Source organism: Rhinatrema bivittatum, chromosome 1 (genome assembly GCF_901001135.1).
Source record: "Rhinatrema bivittatum chromosome 1, aRhiBiv1.1, whole genome shotgun sequence".
Lineage (NCBI taxonomy): Eukaryota > Metazoa > Chordata > Amphibia > Gymnophiona > Rhinatrematidae > Rhinatrema > Rhinatrema bivittatum.
Window position 1 is genome coordinate 61,631,421 of NC_042615.1, and position 23,696 is coordinate 61,655,116.

General features: G+C 41.8%; 1 protein-coding gene across 3 annotated transcripts in view; it reads right to left on the reverse strand.

Annotated features, from left to right (window-relative positions):
• Nucleotides 1-23,696, reverse strand: part of CYFIP1 (cytoplasmic FMR1 interacting protein 1) — a 250,653-nt gene that overhangs the window by 77,581 nt on the left and 149,376 nt on the right. For all 3 annotated transcript variants that reach the window (XM_029611029.1, XM_029610852.1, XM_029610940.1), the window contains exons 23-24: nt 7,058-7,145; nt 72-215 (exon numbers count right to left, since the gene is read on the reverse strand). In XM_029611029.1, coding sequence (XP_029466889.1) covers nt 72-215; nt 7,058-7,145 — 232 coding nt within the window. The remainder of the gene's footprint in view (nt 1-71; nt 216-7,057; nt 7,146-23,696) is intronic.

Genomic DNA, 23,696 nt, shown 5'->3' on the forward strand with positions numbered 1-23,696 from the left:
GAAATGTGGGATTTTAACATTCTGTCCACAATGACTCCTAGATCCTATTCCTTGGTGGTTCATTTACTTACCAAACTTTTGACAACTTTCAGTAATTCTTCCATTACCACAGCAATGCCCTGATACCCAAGGAGACGGCAGAGAGCTTTAAAGTGAGGTGGACCAACAAAGTTCCGGTAGTTGCTAAAAATGCTGCTGTAAGCCAAGTTCAAAGCCTAAAATGTCAAAAACAAAAAAATTTACATTTTTAATACTAAGTATTTTCTAGGAAGGATGTACTTTCAAGTGTTTGATGTATTACTATCTGCTTTCCTTAAAGTCAAATGACTGTCACTTTCCATGGGGTATACATTAAGTCTTTTGCTGGTAGTATATTTATTGTATTCATTATTTGGATTTATTATCCGCCTTCTCGAATAAGAAATGCACCCAAGGCAGGGTGCAACATATTTGGCAGCATACAGAGATCAGTAGCAGCTCACAACAGAAGAAAATGCACAGTAAGGACTCCTGATGATGGAAAAATATTGTGAAACAACTGCAAAACTGCCCAGAAGGCAAAAAGATTGCTGCTTAAATATTTTATCTAAAATTGTTCATTTCTAATCCCCAAATCAATATAAATATATTTCCTTATTACAAAACGTATCTTCAGCAGGCCACTGCTGTCCCCATTGTGGCCTTGTTTAAAGCTCTAAAGCTTTGTCTCAAAGAAAACTCGCTGCTCGGACTTTAATTTCCAGGGCCCTCTGACAGAACCTCTTGTCAAAGCAACAAGTGCAAGTATAAACCACAAACCTTCAATACACAAAAATCCTTTCCACAAATTGATCACATACTGCATAAAAATAAATTCAGAGAGACATGCACTAATGCCACAGGTAGCACAATAAAAATGTACCTAAATCCACCCATACTTCACTTTCACACCAAGTACCTTAATATTCTAACTCTCACATATCCCATGAGTAATATTCCTATATACAGTATATCTATATAAAAGGCAGTTTCTTGTAGTTTGTGCCTTCTCTTGCATTGCTACTACAATGGCCAATATATTAGCTGAGCATTAAAACTGTGTGCTGAAATTCAGTGCTCAATTTCTTAATGCACAAGCTTTTTTTTTTTTTTTTTTTTTTTTTTTTTAACTCCGGATGCACTAAGTCAATGGTATGCTAATGCATCAGGAATTAAAAAAAAAAAAACAAACGCCCATAAAGAAAAGACTTAGCACACAGAAAAACACATGATTTATGCATAGGAAATGTGCTTTTTGGTGCACAAAGAAGGTTTTCAACACATAAAATACTGACAGGTCCTAGCACTGGAACTCTTGCTTCTGCACATAGACTAACATTAACGTTGGAAAATTTACTCCACCTCAGACCAGGAGTAAAGCTTCCAGTACAAAGAAAATCTGAGTGAAGCCAGCACACCTCTCTGCCTTTGCCTTTATTTGCATGGGATTCCCCTGCGAGGGTGGTACAGCAATGCATACAGTTTTATGCAAACATTTTTTATGCACAAAACTCCTTCCCCGCATCAAAAGTTAAGGTATGCACACAAAAAAACACGAGCACAACTGTGTATTTTGCTGAGCTCACTTTATTACATCAAGCCCATCGTATGCAAATCACTGCCAATGTAACTACATTAATTAGAGGAATATTTGAAATCTAGGAAACTGTAAAAGTCATATTTTCTTCTAGCTTTTATACCTTTTGGAGAGAATAGTGTTGCTACTTTTTCCTTTTTTTTTGCCATTACCTTGGTTTTTTAAAATATTTTATGGAAAGGTTTCCATTTTGTAAACTTGTAACCAAAAGTGTTAGCACGGTTAGTAACTAATCTGCTGGATAACCCTCAAATAAAAATGAGCAGTCTTTGCTACAATGGGTAATATGATCAAAGACAATTCTGTATCAAGCCAAAACCCTAAATTACAAGCTACCCCCATAAGTGTCGGCTGGCAAGCAAAGAAATGACCAAATCCTGCTTAAGATCTCTGTTTCACTAGAGCTCAGCTTGAGTCTGTTGTCCAAACACCAGTTTCCAATCTGCAGGTATAAAGTTTGGCTCTTCTATCCTTCACTATCTGAATATCATCTGCAAAAAGATAACATGAGATAGATGACGATAGTTTGCACAGAGGATGCATAAAGGTGTCAAACAAAGGAGGGTGAAAGGATTGAAACCCTGGGGAACACCACAAGGGGAAACCCAGGGTTGAGACAAAAATTCGACAAATGAGACCAGCTGGGGTCTTCTCCATTTAAAGAAAAAAAAAATCAAACCACTGCAGAACCCATCCTCCCAATCTCAATAGTCTCAAAGGATCCAGAAGAAAATCATGATCAATCATATCAAAAGTGCTGGCCAAATCCAAAAACTTCCCATAATTCAATTTCTTATGCAAGTTATCTGATGTTAGCAAGGGCTCTGGACTATAACATTTCTGAAAAGCAGACTGAATATCATCCCAAACCTTTCAGGCCAACAAAAATGCATCCAGCTGTTTAAAGCACTACTTTCTGCAGCCATTTACTTACAAACACAAGGTGTGAAACTGGATCAAGATTATTTTTTTTTTAAAGTAAAGTTTTCACAATTTTCTTTTTCAAGGTATCTGAGAAAAGCCTGGCCTGTAGAGAAGACTACACAGGATTGTGAACCTCTCTAATAGTGGGTCCCCTGCTCTTATAAGGAGGCAAGCAGGGCAGACATCTTGTGCAGTTCGAGTAGATCTCATTGATTTCAAGATCAATTTTAATAATGCAGCATTAATAAGCTGGAAATCATTCCAGCTTTCAGTCTTGCCTATATCTGAGGAACCCATTTCCATATTCTCTTGCCCATACAAACTGAAAAGCCCCATCCCCTCCTCCTCTACCTAACACGGTGTTGTGATTCATTTTATTAGCTGCTCAACTCCCTGATCCCCACCAATACAAACCTCATTCCTCAGTTGCAATATCTTATCCTCAAAGAAGCAAAATCATTACAAATTTCAAAAGAAGGTATCAAAGAGGAAGGCGTTCTCTTTGGGTAAGTCAGCATATTAAAAATTAAAAAAAAAAAAAAAAAAAAAAAAGCTCCTTGGGTCTACTGTTAGCCAAAACCAGGCGCTATGAACAGCAGCTGCTTTTAGTCTCGCTGACTGCCCTAACATATTACAATTGCTAAGCCTTATCTCATCCCTCTCAAATTTAACATGTTTTCTGCTGCAACACTCTGAAATCTGATGTATACCATAAGGCCAACGTCTTGCCTTCCCTCAATACACAATTCTTCTAGTGCCATCCTATATAAAACTGATCTTATTTCCTCTTCCTATTGGGAAGATAATTCAGATACATCCACATTAAGGTCAGAGTCATTGCCTAGTTCTATAAAATCTTTAGATTCCTCTACTGTGGGAAAGATCAGAAACAGACGATCAACATCCAATTTTGCATCCATGAATAACAAAAATGTAATTTGTGCATGGTTCGACCATGGTACTATCAATTGTAACAATATCAATTACTCTCCTAATTTCCTGCGATCAATGACAGAAAATTTGATCAAGGATAGGGACCCGTGCAATGAATCACCCAACATAACCATATGTTTGGTTAAAAAAAAAAAAAAAGAAGTTAGAACACAAGGCAGATTGAAATCTTCCATTACAATCATATCTGCAAACTCTAAAGATACATCTGCCACCAAAGATGGCTCTACCTGAACCACATCTTGGCTGGGTGGATGGTAAAATAGTAGGTTAATCAGCAAATGTATCCTCAACAATAAGTTTTCTACCCCCAAGGACCTGTAAGGTGCTCAAATATATTGAATGAAACCTCACTGAAAATCCCACTTCCCCACTTCCCCACTTAATGTTGTGGTAGTAATAGTATCTTGGGGGAGGGCATAAAGCATTATAAGCTGCAACATCAGTATCGGTAAACAAAGTTTCAGCAAAACCCAGAAAATCTAAGTTATCATCTATCATCAAGCCAAAAATGGTAGACGTTCATCAGTAACCCCTTTCGAGGTACAGGTCATTCCTTTGGAATAGGAATGATCACCACAATTCCACGTCCTCCCCACAAGACTTTCTCTTGCTTTCTGCCAACCGTAACCCTTTTATTCCTCCTCTGACTGATCAGAACAGGGATAGTCTAAGCAACCCTACCATCCAAACCCCCACCCACCCTCTCCCCTAACAGGTCACTCCCACACATTTCTAGCACTACTACTAAAGATAACAATCCAAAAATACTGAAGCAGCGCCAACAGTGATGCTCTCCAATGCAGAATTTCCTAGACATCAGTAACTTTAGGTCTCTCAAAGGTTGCTCGAAGGGGCAGGCCATTTGGCGAAGGCCTGCCAAGAGGCCCTCTCCCTAAGTAAAGAGGCAGCAGAAGCTGGATGATGTCCTCCTCACACACATACACACAGATGTATGTATGATTATATAACATATATACACCTACTATCATGTCGTGAAAGATTCCTCATTGCGCTTCCCTCGCCTCCAAGGATGGTGAAATAACTTGCCCAAGATCAAAAAGAAGATCAGCAGGTTGAACCCTGGCTTTCCTGATTCTTAAACAGACCAAAAGAAATCAATATGCCACTGCAACAGCGATAATTAATATAATACAACAAATCAAGAGCGTGAGCTCGTCGCTGGAATGTTGAGAACTCTTCTAATTATTTTTATTGAAGTTTATTGTTAAGTTCAGTGTTGCTTGAAATAAATTCTTTGTGACACCTACTCTACATGGATGTGTGTTTATATTTTTACTTTCTATAGTGAATTAATAAATTTATAAATGTAAATATAAAGGAATTGGAGGGAAGTTTCATATAAATTCGTAGGTGTCTCCGCACCACGAGTATGTGGTATTATAATCATTAACGATCCCCCGCCTCCAATGTGCGTTTTTTTTAAAACATTTTTTGTAGAGATTACTTCACCTCTGTGAACCTCTTCCGTGTAATGAGCACCTAATAGTTTAAATTTATATACCTTGACGGTATTTGATGCCAAGTATTCTGTTGTGTATATGAAGCAAGATTATAAACTTTAAACGAGTAAAATTCAGACTTCCCTTTAAGATGTCAGTTGGTTATGTTGTCGAAATTTAAACGATGGTCCCGACACAGCCGATCCGTGTTTCAGACGAATTGTCTTTCTTCAGGGGCATAGAAACGTTGTTGTAGTAACCAACTTTTTGCAGAGTCTGGATGAACTCCATTAAGAAATGCTCCAACTGTCTTGGCTCAAGGACGGAGTTGCTCTGACTCCGTCTCCGGAAGAGTGATTTGTGCGTTGTATTGGGCCCTTTTTGTATGGCAGCACAAGAGCTAAGATTGACCAATGACCGTGTGCTGGTGTACTGACGTAATCACGCCAGATGTAGTACTGGCTAAAAATGTTCTCCGACCTAACAGAGGACTAGGTCTATAAGCTCGCGGGAAACACCCTCAGTATCGCGATCAATGGCAAATAGATGCCCATAACAGATATCGCTAGATTGTAGCTGATGTATTATAACAGAGAATTCCAGTTCAAAACGTCATTCATTCCCCGTGGAACTGAAGTGTTTAAAGTAAAGATCCAAAATGCCTCTCGATGATTAAGAAATGCCCTATCATCCCCGCCTCTAGTCGGGGTTACAAGGTGTTCCAGGATCGTCCATTTCAATTCAGCAATCTTATGTCCCTTGTCTGTCAAATGTTGAACCATAGGTGCCGTCAGTTTTGCTGTATTAAATCTGGACTTATGCTCACCAAGTCTCACCTTGGCCTGCTGCTCTAATCACTAGGCTACTCTTGCACTATTTAAGATCAACAACTGTTACACGTGGGCAACTTTGCTTTCTGCAGGGCCGATGTAATAAGGCACCCTAGCTCAGGTTTACAGTACTGGTTTAAAGCACATTAATTCTGATATTTAACAGATTTTAACTCCTAAAAAAAGCATGCTAAAACAGGAGTACGCGTTAAGATTAGTGTGGGTGCATGCAAGTCCCATGTATTTCCCAGCAATGCAGGGAGGTGCATGAAAAGGCAGAGAGCTTAAAGCACATTTTCTTAATGCTGGAAATTTAACTCCTGAGTCAGAGCAAGAGTAAAACTTAGCTCGCATTTCTGGTGTGTGGTAGTGTCTGGCTGCTTCTATCAGACTGGAAACAACAACAGAATAACTTTGGCCACCAGTAATCTAAATTTATTCCATCTCAAAACCAGGAGTTTAATTTCCAGTGTAAGCTCTCAATGCAGGCACCTACAGCTGAATAATACACTGGTGCTGTGCATCCTGACCTTGGTGTACTGTTTAACTGTTGATGTCTACCCAAAGCAGCTTACACTTTGTTCAGCAAGCTGTAAGTGCCCACTCCAGAGAGCAAACTCTTAAGGCCCTCTTAAGATAAGAGCCACGCCTCTCCCTCCTTCACCCCAGCCCTAGCCTACCTACCCACCAGATACTTGAAGCAACTCCAGGCGCGCCCCCCCCCCCCCACCCCCCCCACACACACACACTTCTAGTGCGAGGATCCAGCTGGAAGCAGCCAGGATCGCAGCATTCTGTGATTCCGGTGCTAGAAACAGGGGCCCTGGAGTTGCCACAGGTACTGGGTGGGTGGGAGGAGAGGAGGCGGCCTTATTTTAATTCAGATTTACTGGGAAGGGAGTGGGGGAGGCTAGCATGGATAGTTTAACTTTCATTTTAAAATTACCTATTGGAGGGGCTGGGGTGGGGGCTCAGCCGGCAAGGGGCCTTTGTGGATAACTTTACCTAACCATATTCAAAAGATAGTCAGCTAGATACCTATTCTGGGATAATTAAACTGGCTAATTTTAGCCAGATAGGTTAGTTGCTTTTTGAATATTGGCCCCGTGATTTTTACTGTGTACATGCTAATTGTTTATAGTGTATGCTATGATCTGAGTGCATAACAGGCTATTTTTTGTGTACACTAAATAGCCTTAGTGTGCATGCTAAGAGTTAGTGCATAGAATCATTATACATACATACAGCTATAGAAAAAGAAGTAGAAAAACAACCTTTGATCCATACAGATATTGTGGCTGTGCATTAGGAGGCTTATCCCTCTGAAACTCCTGAGAAAATGGCAGCACTGTTCGAACAAATCTGGGAAAGCAAGAGAGAAAAATGTTCATCGTATAATTAAAGAGCTATACAGATATAAAGTAAATATTTGCATGGAGATTTATATTTACAAAAACATATAAGATAACATGGTAACAGAGGAAATGATGGCAGATAAAGAGCAAAAGGGTCCATCCAGTATTTAAATCAAATGCATAACTTAGCCTCGCAGCAATTCATTCAAGGAAGCTCGTTAACAATTAGCATATAGTAAAACCTCATGCAAAATTTGCTTCCCAAAGGCAATTTCCCAAAACCTCAATGAAGTGTAGTTAAGCTTTTTGCAAAATTTCTTTTAACTATATGCGCTATTTTTCTACCGGGCTTAGTTACATAAGTCATGGTAGAAAAAACTGTGTGCTAAATTGGGAATACTGCGCACAATTCTTCATATCAGCCTCTATGTAAAGCTGAATGGATACACAGTGCACAATCACTGAGACAACATTTAGTATACACTTCAAATGAAATTGTATCCACAGAGTATGATGTCCCTGAATAGTTCTCATGGAATTCTCTCTGTAGGTTCAGAGTAAGATTTTGAAAAGTGTCAATCTTAAGGCATTGTTGCAAGTTAGAGCAGTCTACAGTCCAAGCTCGCTGATAAACTTAGAAGTGGGCTGATGTACCATAGTACACAATCTTGCTTTTAGCATGCATCTAAACTATAGCTATATAAAAGCTACCATTTTTTTTTATTTTTTTTAAATAACAAGAAACATGTATACACCTTAACAAAATGCTCTTGGTTTCTTTCATGCACCAAGCTTCAGAACACTGAAAAACACAAACATTGGAGAAATTACTTACCTGATAATTTCGTTTTCCTTAGTGTAGACAGATGGACTCAGGACCAATGGGTATAGTGTACTCCTGATAGCAGTTGGAGACGGATCAGATTTCAATCTGTCGTCAGTCCTAATGCATATACCCCCACAGGAAGTGCAGCTCTTCAGTATTCTCCTCGAAAAGTATTGCAGATATATACATGACTGAATAATTTGAATAACTTGATTAACTTTATAACTTGGTTAACAATTAATTTGAACCGGTTGAATTGGCTATAGCTGGAGACTGCCAGTGCCCTCAACCGAGAAACGTCGACACCCGGTAGGATGGGTGTCCTAGATGAAGGAAAGCATGGCTTACCCATGAATCACTCGCTCCCGGGGATGTCCCCCGAGAATTCCATGAGTAATGGCAGCCGTGGGTGGGATGCTGAGTCCATCTGTCTACACTAAGGAAAACGAAATTATCAGGTAAATAATTTCTCCATTTCCTAGCGAGTAGCAGATGGACTCAGGACCAATGGGATGTATAAAAGCTACTCCCGAACCGGGTGGGAGGTTGCCCGTGACCCACTTAGTACTGCCCTTGCAAAAGCTGTGTCCTCGCGAGCCTGAGCATCCAGGCAGTAAACCTGGAGAAGGTGAGGATGGAGGACCATGTCGCCGCCCTGCAAATCTCGGCAGGTGACAGCATCTTGGTTTCCGCCAGGACACTGCTTGGGCTCTAGTAGAGTGGGCCTTGACTTGTAAAGGCAGAGGCCTGCCTGCTTCTACGTAGGCCGCCTTGATGACTTCTTTGATCCAGCGGTTATGGTTGCTCGCAAGGCCGCTTCCCCTTGCTTCTTCCCGCTGTGAAGTACGAATAGATGGCCCGTCTTTCGTACGGATTCCGACCTTTCCAGGTATCGGACTAGGAGCCTGCTGACGTTGACAATGCGTAGACTTCGAGCCTCTTCCGAATTCCTATGCTCATCTGGTGATGGTAGCGAGATGGTTTGGTTGAGATGGAAGTGAGACACCACTTTGGGGAGGAATGACGGAATTGAGCATAGCTGGATGGTTCCCGGGGTGAGTCTGAGGAACGGCTCTCGGCAGGACAGTGTTTGTAGCTCGGATATACGACGGGCCGAACAGACTGCCAGCAGGAAGGCTGTCTTCAGTGTTAATAGTCGGAGAGACAGGCTGCGGAGAAGTCTGAAGGAGGTTCCTGCTAGGAAATCTAGGACCAGGTTGAGGTTCCAAAGAGGCACTGGCCACTTTAGGGGTGGTCAGATCTGCTTGTCTCCTTTCAGAAAGCGGGAGACATCCGAGTGAGAGGCTATGCTGCTGCTCTCACTCTTGGTTCCATAGCATGACAATGTAGCCACCTGTACCTTGATGGCGTTGAGACAATCCCTTCTGTAGGCCATTCTGCAGGAATTCCAAAATTGCAGGAATTTTGATTGAGTGTGGTATGATGTCGCGGTCCTCACACCAGGCTTCGAGTACTCTCCAAATCTTTATGTATGTTAGGGATGTGGAGAACATGCGTGCTCGAGTAGGGTGTCAATTTCAGCCCCCGAGTACCTGCTCTTCCTTAGTCAAGTCCTCTCAATAGCCAGACCGTAAGAGAGAATCGAGCTGGATCCTCGTGGAGGATCGGTCCCTGTTGGAGCAGGACTCTGTGTGGAGGTAGCGGAAGGGGGGCTCCCTGACAGCAATCTTCGCATGTCTGCGTACCACGGTCTTCTTGGCCAGTCCGGGGCCACTAGAAGTTCTGGTCCCTTTTGGTGTTCTCTCTTGTGGATGATTGCGCCCAATAGTGGCCACGGCGGGAAGGCATATAACAGAGTCTCCTGTGGCCAGGTCTGTACCAGGGTATCGATTCCCTATGACTGGGGTTCCCGCCTGCGGCTGAAGAAACTGGGTACTTGGGTGTTGGACCAGTTTGCCAGGAGGTCCATGGTTGGTGTTCCCCATCGGTTTACTATCAATTGGAATGCTGTGGTCGACAGCATCCATTCTCCTGGATCTAGACTTTCTCTGCTGAGGTAGTCCGCAGCGACATTGTCTTTCCCGGCAATGTGGACAACTGAGAGCTCTTGAAGATTCACTTCCGCCCATGACATTAGGAGGTCTATTTTCAGAGACACCTGTTGGCTTCTGGTTCCTCCCTGATGGTTGATGTAGGCCACTGCTGTGGCATTGCCTGACATTACTCTGACTGCTTTGTCTCAGAGTCTGTGACCAAACCTTAGGCAGGCTCGTCTGACTGCCCGGGCTTCTAGGCGATTGATGATCCATCCCGACTCTTCTGCGTTTCATTGCCCTTGGGCGGTTAGCTCATGGCAGTGTGCTCCCCATCCTCGTAGGCTGGCTTCCGTGGTGAGTAGGATCCAGGTTGGTGAGGATAGTCTCATTCCCTGGCTCAGATGGGCTTCTTGTAGCCACCATCGTAGTTGGGCCCGAACTCTGCCGGGAGCTGTAGTTCTGGGACAGTGGATTCCCATCGTGATAGTAGTGAGCGTTATAGGGGTCTCATGTGAGCTTGTGCCCATGGCACTACTTCCAGTGTGGATGCCATGAGGCCGAGGACTTGTAGATAATCCCATGCTGTGGGGCGAAGTTCGCTCAACAGGGTTCGTAACTGGGTCATCAGTTTTGATCTCCTTGTCTGTGTCAGGATGACCTTGTCTTGATTTGGTGTCGAATCGGACTCCCTAGTATTCTAGAGATTGGGAGGGCTGCAGGCAGCTCTTGTTTGTGTTAACCACCCACCCGAGGCTCTCCAGTAGAGTTTTGACTCTGTTGGTTGCCTGGTGGCTTTCCTCTGGGGATTTCGCCCTGATCAGCAAATCGTCTAGATAAGGGTGCACGCGGATTCCTTCCTTCCTCAGTGTTGCTGCCACCACTACTATGATCTTGGTGAACGTCCTGGGTGCAGTGGCTAACCCGAAAAGAAGTGCCCGGAATTTGTAGGGACGGTCTAGGATCAAGAAGCGTAGAAAACGCTGATGATCTTGATGGATTGGAATGTGTAGGTAGGCTTCCGACAGATCCAGTGATGTAAGGAACTCTCCGGGTTGTATCGCCTTTATTACCGAGCGTAGGGTTTCCATGCGGAAGTGAGGAATCTTCAGGTGATGGTTGACTGTCTTGAGGTCCAGGATGGGTCTGAACATTCCTTCTTTCTTGAGGATGATAAAATAGATGGAATAATGGCCAGTATTTATTTGTTGCGGAGGCACCAGTGTTATAGCCTCTAATCTGGTCAGTGTAGCTTCCACTGCCATTCTCTTGGAAGGGTCGTGGCAGGGAGATTCCACAAAATTGTCCGGAGGGAAGTGGTGATCCAGGTAATATCCCTCTCAAATGGTGGATAGGACACTTGTCTGAAGTTATCTCAACCCATCTTTGGTAGAATAGGGCAAGTCTGCCCCCTATGGCTTTTTCCTTTGGACAGGTCAGCTGATTTTCATTGTGGGGTGCGGCTGGGGCCTGAGCCCAAGCTGGCTCCCTTTTTGTTGTGCTTGTTCCGAAAGGACTGGCTCCTGATAGCAGTTGGAGACGGCCCGCTTGATATGTGCTTCTATATGGGTTAAAGCGCTGTGATCCTCTGCCCCTGGAGGTTCGGGGGGGAAGGATCGCTGGTTTCTCTAATTCCTGTCCTCCGGTAGCCGCAGCAGTGGAGACTCTCCCCATTTGTTTGGCTAGTTTCTCTAGTTCGCTTCCGAACAGGAGTGTTCCCTTGAAAGGCATCCTTGTGAGTCTCATTTTGAAGGATGCGTCGGCCGACCAGTTTCAGAGCCAGATTTGTCTTCTGGCTGCCATGGCGGATGACACTCCTCTAGCTGCAACGCATACCAGATCAGAAGTGGCGCCCGCAAGGAATGATACTGCTGGTTCCAGGGCCTCCCCAGGAGTGTTGTTCCTGGTCTGTGCTAAGCAAGCTCGTGTCACTACGGCACAGCAGGCCGCGATCTGTAAAGACATAGCGGAGACGTCAAAGGACGTTTGAGGATAGATTCCAGACGTCTGTCTTGAGCATCCTTGAGTGCTGGCTCCTCCCTCCACTGGGATAGTAGTGCGCTTTGAGACCGCGCAGACCATGGCATCCACTTTCGGACATGCCAGGAGATCTTTGGCAGCTGGGTCTAGAGGGTACATGGCTGCCAGAGCCCAGCCCCCTTTGAACGTAGTTTCTGGGGCCTCCCATTCCAGGTCAATTAGTTGCTGGACAGCTTGTAATAATGGGAAATGGCGGGAAGTCTGACGGAGTCCCTCTAGTAGTGGATTCATCTTAAGTTCCCCCGAGGCACTTGTGCCGATAGTAAGCTCTTTTAAGCTGTGTGTGACCAGGTCTGGAAGCTCGACCTTGGTGAAGAAGTGTCTCATGGTTCAGTGGGGCTCTGTCCCCGGAGGGCGTACCCCTTCTTCCAGGGGTTCTGAATCCCCATCCGAGTTGTTGTGTCCCCGGTGGAGCTTCTGGGCAGTGGGATCACTTCCCTGGGCATAGAGGGTCCTGGGATGTTGAGATCCTCTGGTGGAGCCTGTGGCCATATTATAGGAGGCCCCGGTTGCATGTGGACGAAGGTATGCAGACCTTTGAAGAATTCCACCCAAGAGATAGATGCTGGGTCTAGACTAAGGGGCGCCGTGTCCCTGGGGAGCCCCGTCTGAGGGGGGGTGTCCCGCTGTGCAATGCTAGGTCCGGTGTATTGCTCGAGAGGCTGGAACCCAGTACTGGCTGGGGAGGGCCATGAGTTGGATCCCCTAGGGCCTCTTTGCACTGTATACACAGGGCCGTGGCCTCATCATGCTGTGCAACTCTAATGTGGCATGCTGGGCAAAGGCCCTGAGCTTTGAGTTTCATTTCTGGTGGTGCCACGGCTTGTGCGCTCCGGTGCGTCAAAGTTGTGTGCTTAGGTTTGGTGCGCACTGTTATGCGCACAGATCGAAGTTATGCGCCCGGCACAGTAAGTGTGTGGCTATGCGAATCGCTTGTGCGCACGATACTTGGGCGCGTGACGTTGTGCGCACAAGGTATTTGTGCGCACGGCTCGCCTCTGTGCGCATGGATCGGAACGGCGGACAGGGCGGCGAACAGATCAAAATGGTGACGGCGACCACGTGGACAATATGGCGACCACCTCGGAGGTCTCCACGTGGGAGGACCCTCTGATCTGACCAGGGTCTAGCCCTGCTAGGGCAGATCAACCCGGTGGCACTGGTGCCGGATGGCAACCTGTGCGATTCCTCGAGCTTCGGAGACCTTTAAATAGATTTCTATCTTACCTTGTCTCGGCGCTTCCCAGTCTCGTTCCGGGTGGTCTCTGGCTGCGGGGGTAGAGGGAAAATACTTTCACCGCCGCGCTCGAAGTTGTACCCGCTGCCTCTCAGCCTCACCTGATGTTGGGGGCTAGGTCCCTGCCGAGGGTTGGCCGCCGGACCGAGGCTTACCTCAGAGGGTTTGCGGAAATCACCTCGGGAATTCTCAACTGGGGGAGGGATCCAAAGGGTGTCACCGCAGGAGAGCAGGGCTCGTCTGTAGAGGTAAGATTTCTTCTTATTTTGGTTTTCTTTGGTAAAATTACTCTAATGATGCTAAAATTACTCTTTGATGCTAAAGCCCTATTCGCCTACGTCTCCAACTTAACTCAAATCCAAATACCTGACATTCCATTTAACAAAGCCCAAGAAAAAGCAGAGGAACTTGCCCTCTTCTTCAACAACAAAATAGCCAACCTTCTTTCTAAGAATTTGCTCAATACTTCTTCCCCTCATAGTACCTTTATACACCATAACAAAAACATCTCACTCAACACATTGGAACCCACTACAACTTCGGAAATCCATAGAATACTGAAAAATATGAAACCATCGACACACCCATTAGACCAAATCCCTTCCAAATTACTCCTCCTTATTCCGGACACCATATCCAAAGCTCTGGCAGACATAATCAATTGCTCTTTATCTAAAGGACTCTACCCTGACGACCTCAAAATGGCATCAATCAAGCCGCTCTTGAAAAAACCAAAGTTAGACCCAGACGACCCCTCCAATTTTCGCCCTATCTCAAACCTCCCGTTCATTGCTAAAGTCATGGAAAAACTGGTTAACTCTCAATTATCAGACTACCTGGAAGACCACAAAATTCTCTACCCTTCACAATATGGCTTCAGGAAATCGTTAAGTACAGAATCTCTCCTAATTTCCTTAACAGACTACCTCATCCTAGGCCTAGACAAAGGCCAGTCCTATCTTTTGATTCTCTTGGACCTCTCAGCTGCCTTTGATACTGTTAACCACTCCATGCTCTTAAACCAACTATTGAACATCGGCATAACGGGCTCTGCACTGTCCTGGTTCCACTCATTCTTAAAAATAGAGGCTTCAAGGTAAAAATACACAGCAAAGAATCTAAACGCTACCCTTCATCACAAGGAGTTCCCCAGGGTTCATCCCTCTCACCTACCCTCTTTAACATCTACCTCCTCCCTCTCTGCCAGCTTTTAACCAATTTGAACCTTAAACACTACCTGTATGCCGACGATATCCAAATTGTAATACCAATCAAAGAATCCATTAAAAAAACCCTCGAGCTTTGGGATTATTGTCTACAAGAAATCAACTCCCTCCTTTCCAGTATGAATTTAATCCTAAATTCCTCAAAAACGGAACTCCTTCTCATATCCTCTGAGATCTGCCACACACCCACAATTCCTCAAACTAATTTACAAACAACAAAAGTAAGAGATTTGGGCGCAATCATCGATAATAGACTTAATTTAAAAGCTTTCATAAACCAAACTACTAAAGACTGCTTTCATAAACTGCATGTTCTAAAAAGAATAAGACCACTGTTCCACAACCATGACTACAGGACTATCCTACAAGCAATAATCTTCTCCAAGTTAGACTATTGCAATTCTTTATTATTAGGTACCCCATCAGCACACACCAAACCACTACAAATGGTTCAAAATACTGCAGCCAGAATCCTAACTAATACAAAGAGAAGAGAGCACATTTCCCCAATCCTTAAAGAATTACACTGGCTACCAATTCATTTCAGAATTCTTTATAAGTCAATCACCATAATCTACAAATCCATCCAACAAATCGCCCCTCTCAACCTACAAATCCCTTTCATAAAACATACTTCCTCCAGACCCATAAGAGAGTACTACAAAGAGTCACTACAAGTACCGCCTTCCAAAACTTCCCTCCACATAACTTACAGAGATAGGGCTTTCTCCACAGCAGGAGCCACGCTTTGGAACTCCATACCAACGGAACTTAGACAGGAACCCTGCTTACTGACTTTCAGAAAAAGACTTAAAACATGGCTTTTCAAACAAGCCTTCCCAGACGCAGATTAAAAACTATTCTATCCGATTTTCAACCTCCAATCAACATATTTTATTATTATAACCATCCTGGTATCCTACCCCTAAGCATTATTATCATCCAGAATCTTCATTACTTATGATTTCGCCTTTATTGTTAAACTACATACTTGTACGGAACAATTCATTGTAATTCTCAAACATCCATTTTTGGAAATTCCTCCATTCTACAGGTTTATACCCTTAGAAACTTTAACAATCTTGTCTTCTTCTTGCTCCTAGTTGTACGTCTCCCTGTTTATTGTAACTGCATCTATATTATTTATAGTTCATATTATTTCGTTCTCTGTTCCGGTTATCACCCATTGTTTATTGTAAACCGGCTTGATGTGATATTTTCACGAATGCCGGTATAGAAAAAATTAAAATAAATAAATAAATAAATAAATAAATAATGCTGTGCGAGTGTCCATAGAGTCCCTAACTACTGTGGAGACGGAAAATACTGAAGAGCTGCACTTCCTGCAGGGGTATATGTACTAGGACTGATGTCAGATTGAAATCTGATCCATCTCTAACTGCTAGCAGGAGTACATTTAGTAATAGTAATAGTACAGAATGTATTCCTAACTTCCTAATTACATGCCCTTTGTGGGAAAGATTAGAGGTAAGCATCCAATATGGATAGGAATGTCTTTGTCCAACCACATCCATTCCTCTGGTGGAAAAAAATATGTCAGATTATGCAAGCTTTTTCCATTGAGAATATGTGAGAACTTTCTTTTCATGCAAAGATATCAGGAAATACTTTTTGATACAATGAAAGCTTTTCATAACAGCAATTTCTTATTCTTACTACCAGAGGGAAGGCAGGACAGATTGATCATCATTTCAGCAAACATCTGGATAAGCAGATCTGTAATAGCTCTATGAAGATTGGTTATTTTATCTCAAAACACTGGATCCTTCCTAAAAGACCAAAAAGCATGGCCAAGTGTACCAACCTCTGTTTTGTACCTGATACATACAAATTTGGTCTTGAAAGCTTATCTTTGGGAAACCTACATTCCACTCAGAGTTCTAAATTTCATTTCTTGCAACATCATGTTATTTATTATTAATGCAGCTGAAACAGTCTGCAAATTGTTCCACTGTAATTTCTAAGGTTAATGCTAATCTCAAACTCATAAAACCTTAAAATCATATGATGCGTCTGTGTTAATGCATAGTGAAGAGAGGATAATGATGTCTCCTTATCCTTCAAGGCAAAAAACAAACTATTTACCAAACTCTCCATAAAGCAAGATCTATCTAGTGAGGTTATGTAATGTCTGACTTGGAGGTATGGCATAGAACTCCTACATTTGTTTGAAAACTGGCATTAAGAATGAATAATTATACGCTAAATTTAGCCAGATAAGTTATCCTGGATATTCAGCAGGATAAACATCCAACTGAATATCCCTGATTAAGTTATCTGGCTATGTTTAACTGGATACCTTTAAACCTAAGCAGCTATCTTTTGAATACCGCTGGTTAGGTTTAAAATTATCTGGCCTTGTGTGCCCTGATAACTGGCTATATTTTTGTGAAAGTTAAGTGCTACTGACTTAAGAAAAGGTGCTTGTGGGCCTGGCAGCTCAAATCACAGCACCCACCCACACACCCAATCAGCAAAGCATGAGCCCAACTGGGCTGAGCCTCCCCAATCCCTCTGAAACCATTTTAAAACCTCACAGCTAGGGTTTGGGGGGGGGGGGGGGGGGGGGAGACAGGCTCCTCCCTCCCCTACCCGCTCTCCGGTTCTGCAGAGGTAATGGGTCTTCCCTGTGCCTCACTCCCTCTCCCTCACCCCAACTCTAATCCTCCTACCACCTTATGAAATCTCCATCTTCAGCCTGGATCACAGGATGCTGCTAATACGATCCCAGCTGGTGCTTTCTGCGTTGCTGTCATCAGCTGTGTCAATATCATATTAAGGATCCAAGACACAGCAAGAGGCGTTAATTGAAGCAAGCCCGACACCAACCATTTTGTTACAAAAGTAAATAAAAGAGGAATAAAAGGCCTCTCTGATTTTCTAAAGAAGTAACTGAAAAGGTTAAAAAAAAGTTAGTGTTCATAAACTAACAATTTCTGGAAATGCTAACAGAAGCTGAGAAAGTAGTCAGAGGAACAAATGTAAGAAAAAATAATAAATATGGTAAAATGGGGGGACAAGACTTATTTTGATGTGTTCATGATAGGAGGATGTGCAAAAGTAGCATTGTGAGACTCAAGAGGTGAAGGGCAGGATTATGTAGGGGCTGACGAGGAAAGTTTTGTTAATATTTCTGTTCAGTGTACACTGAGGAAGGGCCAGAAGTAGGACCACAGAAAATGAACAGAAATAGACTGATTAAAAGCCAGGAAACAGCGAGTAGGATTAAATGGTCTGTGTTCACAGTGAAAAAAGGTAAACAGTGGAGTGTCTCAGGGATCTGTTCTTGGACCAGTGCTTTTTAATATATTTATAAATGATCTGGGAAAGGGTTACGATGAGTGAGGTGATCAAATTTGCAGATGATACAAAATTATTCAGAGTATTTAAATCACAAGCAGATTGTGATAAATTACAGGTGGACCTTGCAAGGCTGAACGATTGGGTGACCATATGGCAGATGAAATAGAAATATAATGTGGACAAGTATAAGGTGATGTATATAGGGAAAAATAACCCATGCTGTAGTTACATGGTTAGGTTCCATATTAGGAGTTACCACTCAGGAAAAGGATCTGGGCATCAGTTGATATTACATTGAAATTGTCAGTTCATTGTGCTATGGCAGTCAAAAAAAGCAAACAAGTTTAGGAATGTATATATCCGCTGATTATAATCCATGTTTCTGTATTACTAATTTATTGTTTTGTGTTAATTTATAGTTTGTAATTTTGTTAACTTATTGCTTGATTACTCGATCTCCCATTTCTGTTATAGTTTAATTCTGTCCTATCTTCCGACATCCATGTTTTTACTCTCCCTGTTTTAATGTAACTTCTCATTTCTACTTATACGTTAATTGGTTTCCCCATGTTCTAATGTAAACCGGTACGATAAGACCTGGTCTTGAGTGTCGGTATAGTAAAAGAAGTTAAATAAATAAAAATAAATGATTAGGAAGGGAATGGCAAAAAAAAAAAAAAATGGAGGATGTCATATTGCCTTGGTATCTATCACTACATAGTGAGCTTGAATACTGTATGCAATTCTGGTTGCCGCATCTCAAAGATATAGTTGCACTGGCGAAAGTACAGAGAAGGGCAACCAAAATGATAAAAGGGATGGAACAGCTCCCCTATAAAGAAAGGCTAAAGAGGTTAGGGCTGTTGAGCATGGAGACGGCTGAGGAAGATATGATAGAAGTTTACAAAATCATGAAAGGACTTGAACAGGTATTTGTGAATCGGTTATTTACACTTCCAGATAATACAATGGCTAGGAGGCACTCCATGAAGTTAGCAAGTAGCACATTTAAAACTAATCCGAGAAAATTATTTTTCACTCAACACAATTAAGCTCTGGAATTCATTGTCAGAAGAAGTGATTAAGATAGTTAATGAGCTGGGTTTAAAATGGTTTCGACAAGTTCATAAACTGCTATTAATCAGGGAAAAGCTACTGCTTGTTGCCTGCATTAGTAGCCTGGGATCTAATGTTTGGGTGCTTGCAATTTGGATGGGCCGCTGTTCAAAACAAGATATTTGGGCTTGATAGACCCTTGGTCTGACCCAACATGGCATATCTTATGTTCCTATAAGATTGAAAGAAAATTAAACCTCAAAACATTTTTCAGAAGAATATTCATGAGAAACTGGTTAAACTAAAAGTAGATAAAGCAAAGGGGCCAAATGGGATACACTCAAGGTTATTAAGAGAACTGAGAGAAGTATATCTTTTCAATCCTTCTTTAGAATCAGGAGTAGTTCCAGGGAACTGGAGACAGGGAGATGTGGTTTTCTAGTCACAAAAACAGAAGGAGGAAGCTAGGAACTACAGGCTGGTTGGTATAAATAAACTAATGGAATCTTTGCTACTACAGAGGCCAATGACATTTTTAGAATCTAATAGTTTACAAGACCTGAGGCAGCATGGTTCTACCATAGGAAGGTCTTGCAAGACGAGTAAGACGAATCTGATCAAATTCATTGACCGGGTGACCAAAGAGATGACTCGGAGGAGAGCTTTAGATGTAATGTACTTAGGATCTCGCTAATGTCTGATACCACTCCAAATAGATTATTATAAACTGAACCTTGTTGGTATGGGCCCTAAAATGACTGACTGGCTTTGAAACTGGTTAAGTGGTAGGTGAAAAGGGATAGTGGTAAATGAAGCTTACTCCGAGGAGAGTGTGTGCTCACAGAGATCAGTACTTGAGTGATTCTTTTCAACATTTTAGTAAGCGATACTGCAAAAAGAGTATTGGAAAATATGTATTTATTCATTTTACACATGATATTGAAATTTGCAACAGGGTAGACCACCAGGAAGATGTGGAAATCATGACAAGGGATCTAGCAAAATTGAGGAATGGTCTAAAGACTGGCAGCTAAGATTAAATTCTAAAAAATATAGGATCATGCAATAGGGTTACGCAAACCCAAGGGAGTGGTACATTATAGGAGGTGAAATTTTTCTATGCATGAATCAAGAGCAAGATCTGGGGGTGATTGTATCTGATGATCTTAAGGTGGTCAAACAGGTAAACATGGTGATGGAAAAAACCAGAAAGATGCTTGGTTGCACAGAGATAGAAATGGTCAGCAGAAAAAAAAAAAAGTTGACAATGTCCCTTTATGTACCTTGGGAGACCTTATTGAAATACTGTGTGCAGTTCTGGAGATCACACCTTCAAAAGAATATGGCATTTTGAGCAACATATAATTTGGGTCCTTTATATTTAGGGACCTTGGTTGTCAGTTATTATATTATTTTCACCAGGAATTTATAAATGCTTATGCTAACAAAATAAACAGGAGAAAAATAAGGAGAAAAAAATGACAATCTTCCACTGATTTTTCTCCCATTTTTTGTTTGTTATAATAAATATAAATATTTATATGTGTGTGTGTATATATATATATATATAAATATATATATATATACACACACACACACACACACATACATTAAAGGGTAGACGTGGCTCATAGTTTTGATTTTTTTGGCTCTCTCATGCGATAAAATATAAATAAAGTTAATTTAAAGAACCATGAATTAAGTTACAAGCAGGTGCTTACTTTTGTCTCCAAGAACCCCACCCAACCATGAGGTATGCTGAAGAAGCCATACTAGAAAATTCTTTTGGTGCACTAACCGGCAGAAAAAGACAAAGCCTTTGAAACAGATGCCTAATGAACTTTCAGTGCTTGGTGTTTTAAATTATTTTTGTACCTTTTGTTTTGTAGTTTTAATCAGGATTGTCAGTTATTTTATTTTATTTATTTAGACTTTTTTTTTACCGAAGTGTAGCATGATGCCTTCACTCCGGTTTACATTCTAAACAAATCATTACATATAACACATTCGAATGAATTAACATGTTTACAAGCAACTAGACATTTCGGACTGTAACCAGCAACTATATACAAGTCGGCCTGTAGTAATGATGTATGAACATGCCAATAAATACAATCCAAGTCAGTTATATCAAGTATGACCATGAAAGGTTGGTAGATCAGGAAATAGTATAGATGTCGATATTACACCGAAAGTGAGTTAAAGAAACTTTTCAAAGGTGAGATTTGTTAGAGGGGCGGACGAGTTAATGGGAATCAGGGTGGGAATAGAGAGCAGGTAAGTCTCTTCAATAGATAGAGTTTAAATGAGAGATATAAAGAGGGAGAAAGGGAAGTTGAATATGCAGGGAGGGGAGGTAGAAATGGGCTTGAGAAAATTAGTTTACCCAATACCGTCTGTGAAAGTTTGTCTAAATAACCAAGTTTTAAGTTCTTTTTTGAAAGATTTACTGTCGATGATAGAGCCTAGGTAGTCTGGTAAATAGTTCCATGTGTTTGGTCCTGCGATAGAGAAGGCTCTATTCCTGGTGTTGGATAGTTTAGCAGAGGGTAGGGAAGGTATGACTAGTTTCAGTTTATTGTTATTTCTTGTCGAGCGAGGTGTTTTGTGTTGGATCATACGGTTGTGGGCACTGTTGTCAGATTTGTATATTTCGTTGTGCAGAATGGTTAGGGACTTGTATTTGATCCTTTGTTCGATCGGTAACCAGTGAAGACTCATCAGTACCGGAGTGATGTGATCAAATTTCTTTTTGCCGGTGAGAACCCTGGCTGCAGCATTTTGTAGTAATTGAAGTGGTTTTAATGTCGATCTGGGGAGGCCAATGAGAAGTGAATTATAGTAATCAAGACTTGAGAAGATGAGAGATTGTAGAACGGTTCTGAAGTCTTGTGGGTGTAAAAGTGGTTTAAGGTGTTTTAGTATGTGAAGTTTATGGAAGCCTTCTTTTGCTTTCATTGTTATACATTTTTTGAAGTTTAAATCATTGTCTATCCAGAGACAGAGGTCTTTTACAAAGCTCTTCAGATGGATTATATTGTTATCAATTTGCATGAAAGGCATTGTGGTTATTTGATCTGTGCTGTTTCTTTTGATGAGTATGCATTCTGTTTTGTTCATATTGAGGCATAACTTTAATTGGTTTAGTTGGTTTCTGATAGAGATGAGGTGTTTAGCTGTAAGGTTGATTGCATCTTCAATAGTGGAGGTTATTGGGATGAGTAGTTGAATGTCATCGGCGTATAAAAAGAATGTGATGCCAAGGCTTGAGATGAACTGACAAGAGTGGGAGTAAGTATATGTTAAAGAGGGTGGCCGAGAGTGCGGACCCTTGTGGAACCCTGGTTTCAAGGGGATAGGGGTCGGAGGAGTTGTTATTAAGGGTGACTTTGAAGAATCTGTCTGATAAGAATGAAGAAAACCAGTCCAGAGTCTTGCCTGATAAACCTATGCTTGCAAGTCTTGATATTAATTTTTTGTGATCTACTGTGTCGAAAGCCGCAGAAAGATCAAGTAGGATTAATAAGTGGTTTAATTTGTCAGAATCTCTTATTATTTTATTCGATAAATTGAGTAGCAGGGTTTCAGTGCTGCGGTTTTTTCTGAAACCGTGTTGAGATGGATGAAGAACATTGTAGTTTTCTAAGTGATCATTGAGTTGTTTCAGGGCTGCTTTCTCTGTCATCTTGGCAAGTAAGGGAAGGTTTGAGATAGGCCAGTAATTGTTCAGATCTTTTGGGTCCAGGTTCTGTTTTTTCAATATTGGGGTGATTGTTGCTGTTTTTAGGATGGTTGGTAGTTGTCCCTCTTCAAGAGATTTGTTGATTATGGACGCTAAAGTTGGGGCTATAGTATGAGCCAATTCCTTGAAAGCACGGGTTGGGATAGTATCCAGATCATGCCGGGCTGGGTTAATTTTTCGTAACATCTTTTCTGTTTCAGTATTTGAGATAGGTTCGAAGTTTAACCTGGGTATTATAGTTGATGGGATAGATGGAATTTCAGTAATTGAAGTGTTATTAAAGGAGTCAGTTATTTTGTTTATTTTTTTTCTTAAAGAACACAGCAAGGTCTTGACTTAGGTTATTTGTGTCAGCAATGGGGGAGTTTTTGTTGTTCTCGTCTATAAGGTTTTTAACTATGTTGAAGAGGGAGTTCGATTTATTAGTTGAGTTTTTTATTTTTAGACTATAATAGTCGCGTTTGGCGATCAGAATCATTTTCTTATAGTTGGCGAGTTGTGAGCGGTAACGTTGAAGGGTTGCTGGATTTTTGGCTTTGCACCATTCTTTTTCCAACTTCCTGAGGCTGGATTTCATCGATCTGAGATGAGAGTTAAACCAGGGGTTGTTTTTCTCCCTGTTTAGTTTTATCAATTTCATTTTTTCGGGGTTTATGTTGTTTGCAGTTTGCTTTGTAAGATGAAACAATGACTGAGTGGCATTATGTATATTGGATAGGTCTAGATTCATTAGTTGTTTTCCCAGTTCATGTTGAAGTGAGTCTGGATCAAAGGGGGGTCGATATTTGAAAGATAGTCGTTCATTTGTTCTTGTTGATTTGTTGTTAATGACTTGAGTACTGCATTGTATTAGGTAGTGATCTGACCAAGGAACATGTTTGTGGGAGATTTTGGAGTCGAGGAAAAATTGATTGGTGAAAATCAGGTCTAGCGTGTGGCCAGCATTGTGAATGGGGATGTTTACTAGTTGGGTCAGGTTTAGGCTAGAAAGAATGTCAATCATGGTTTGGCAATTATGGGATCTGGGGTTGGTGTCTGTGTGGAGGTTGAAGTCACCAAGTATTATTGAGGGTTTTTTTGTGCTAATGTTTGTTACTAGGAATTCTAGAAGAG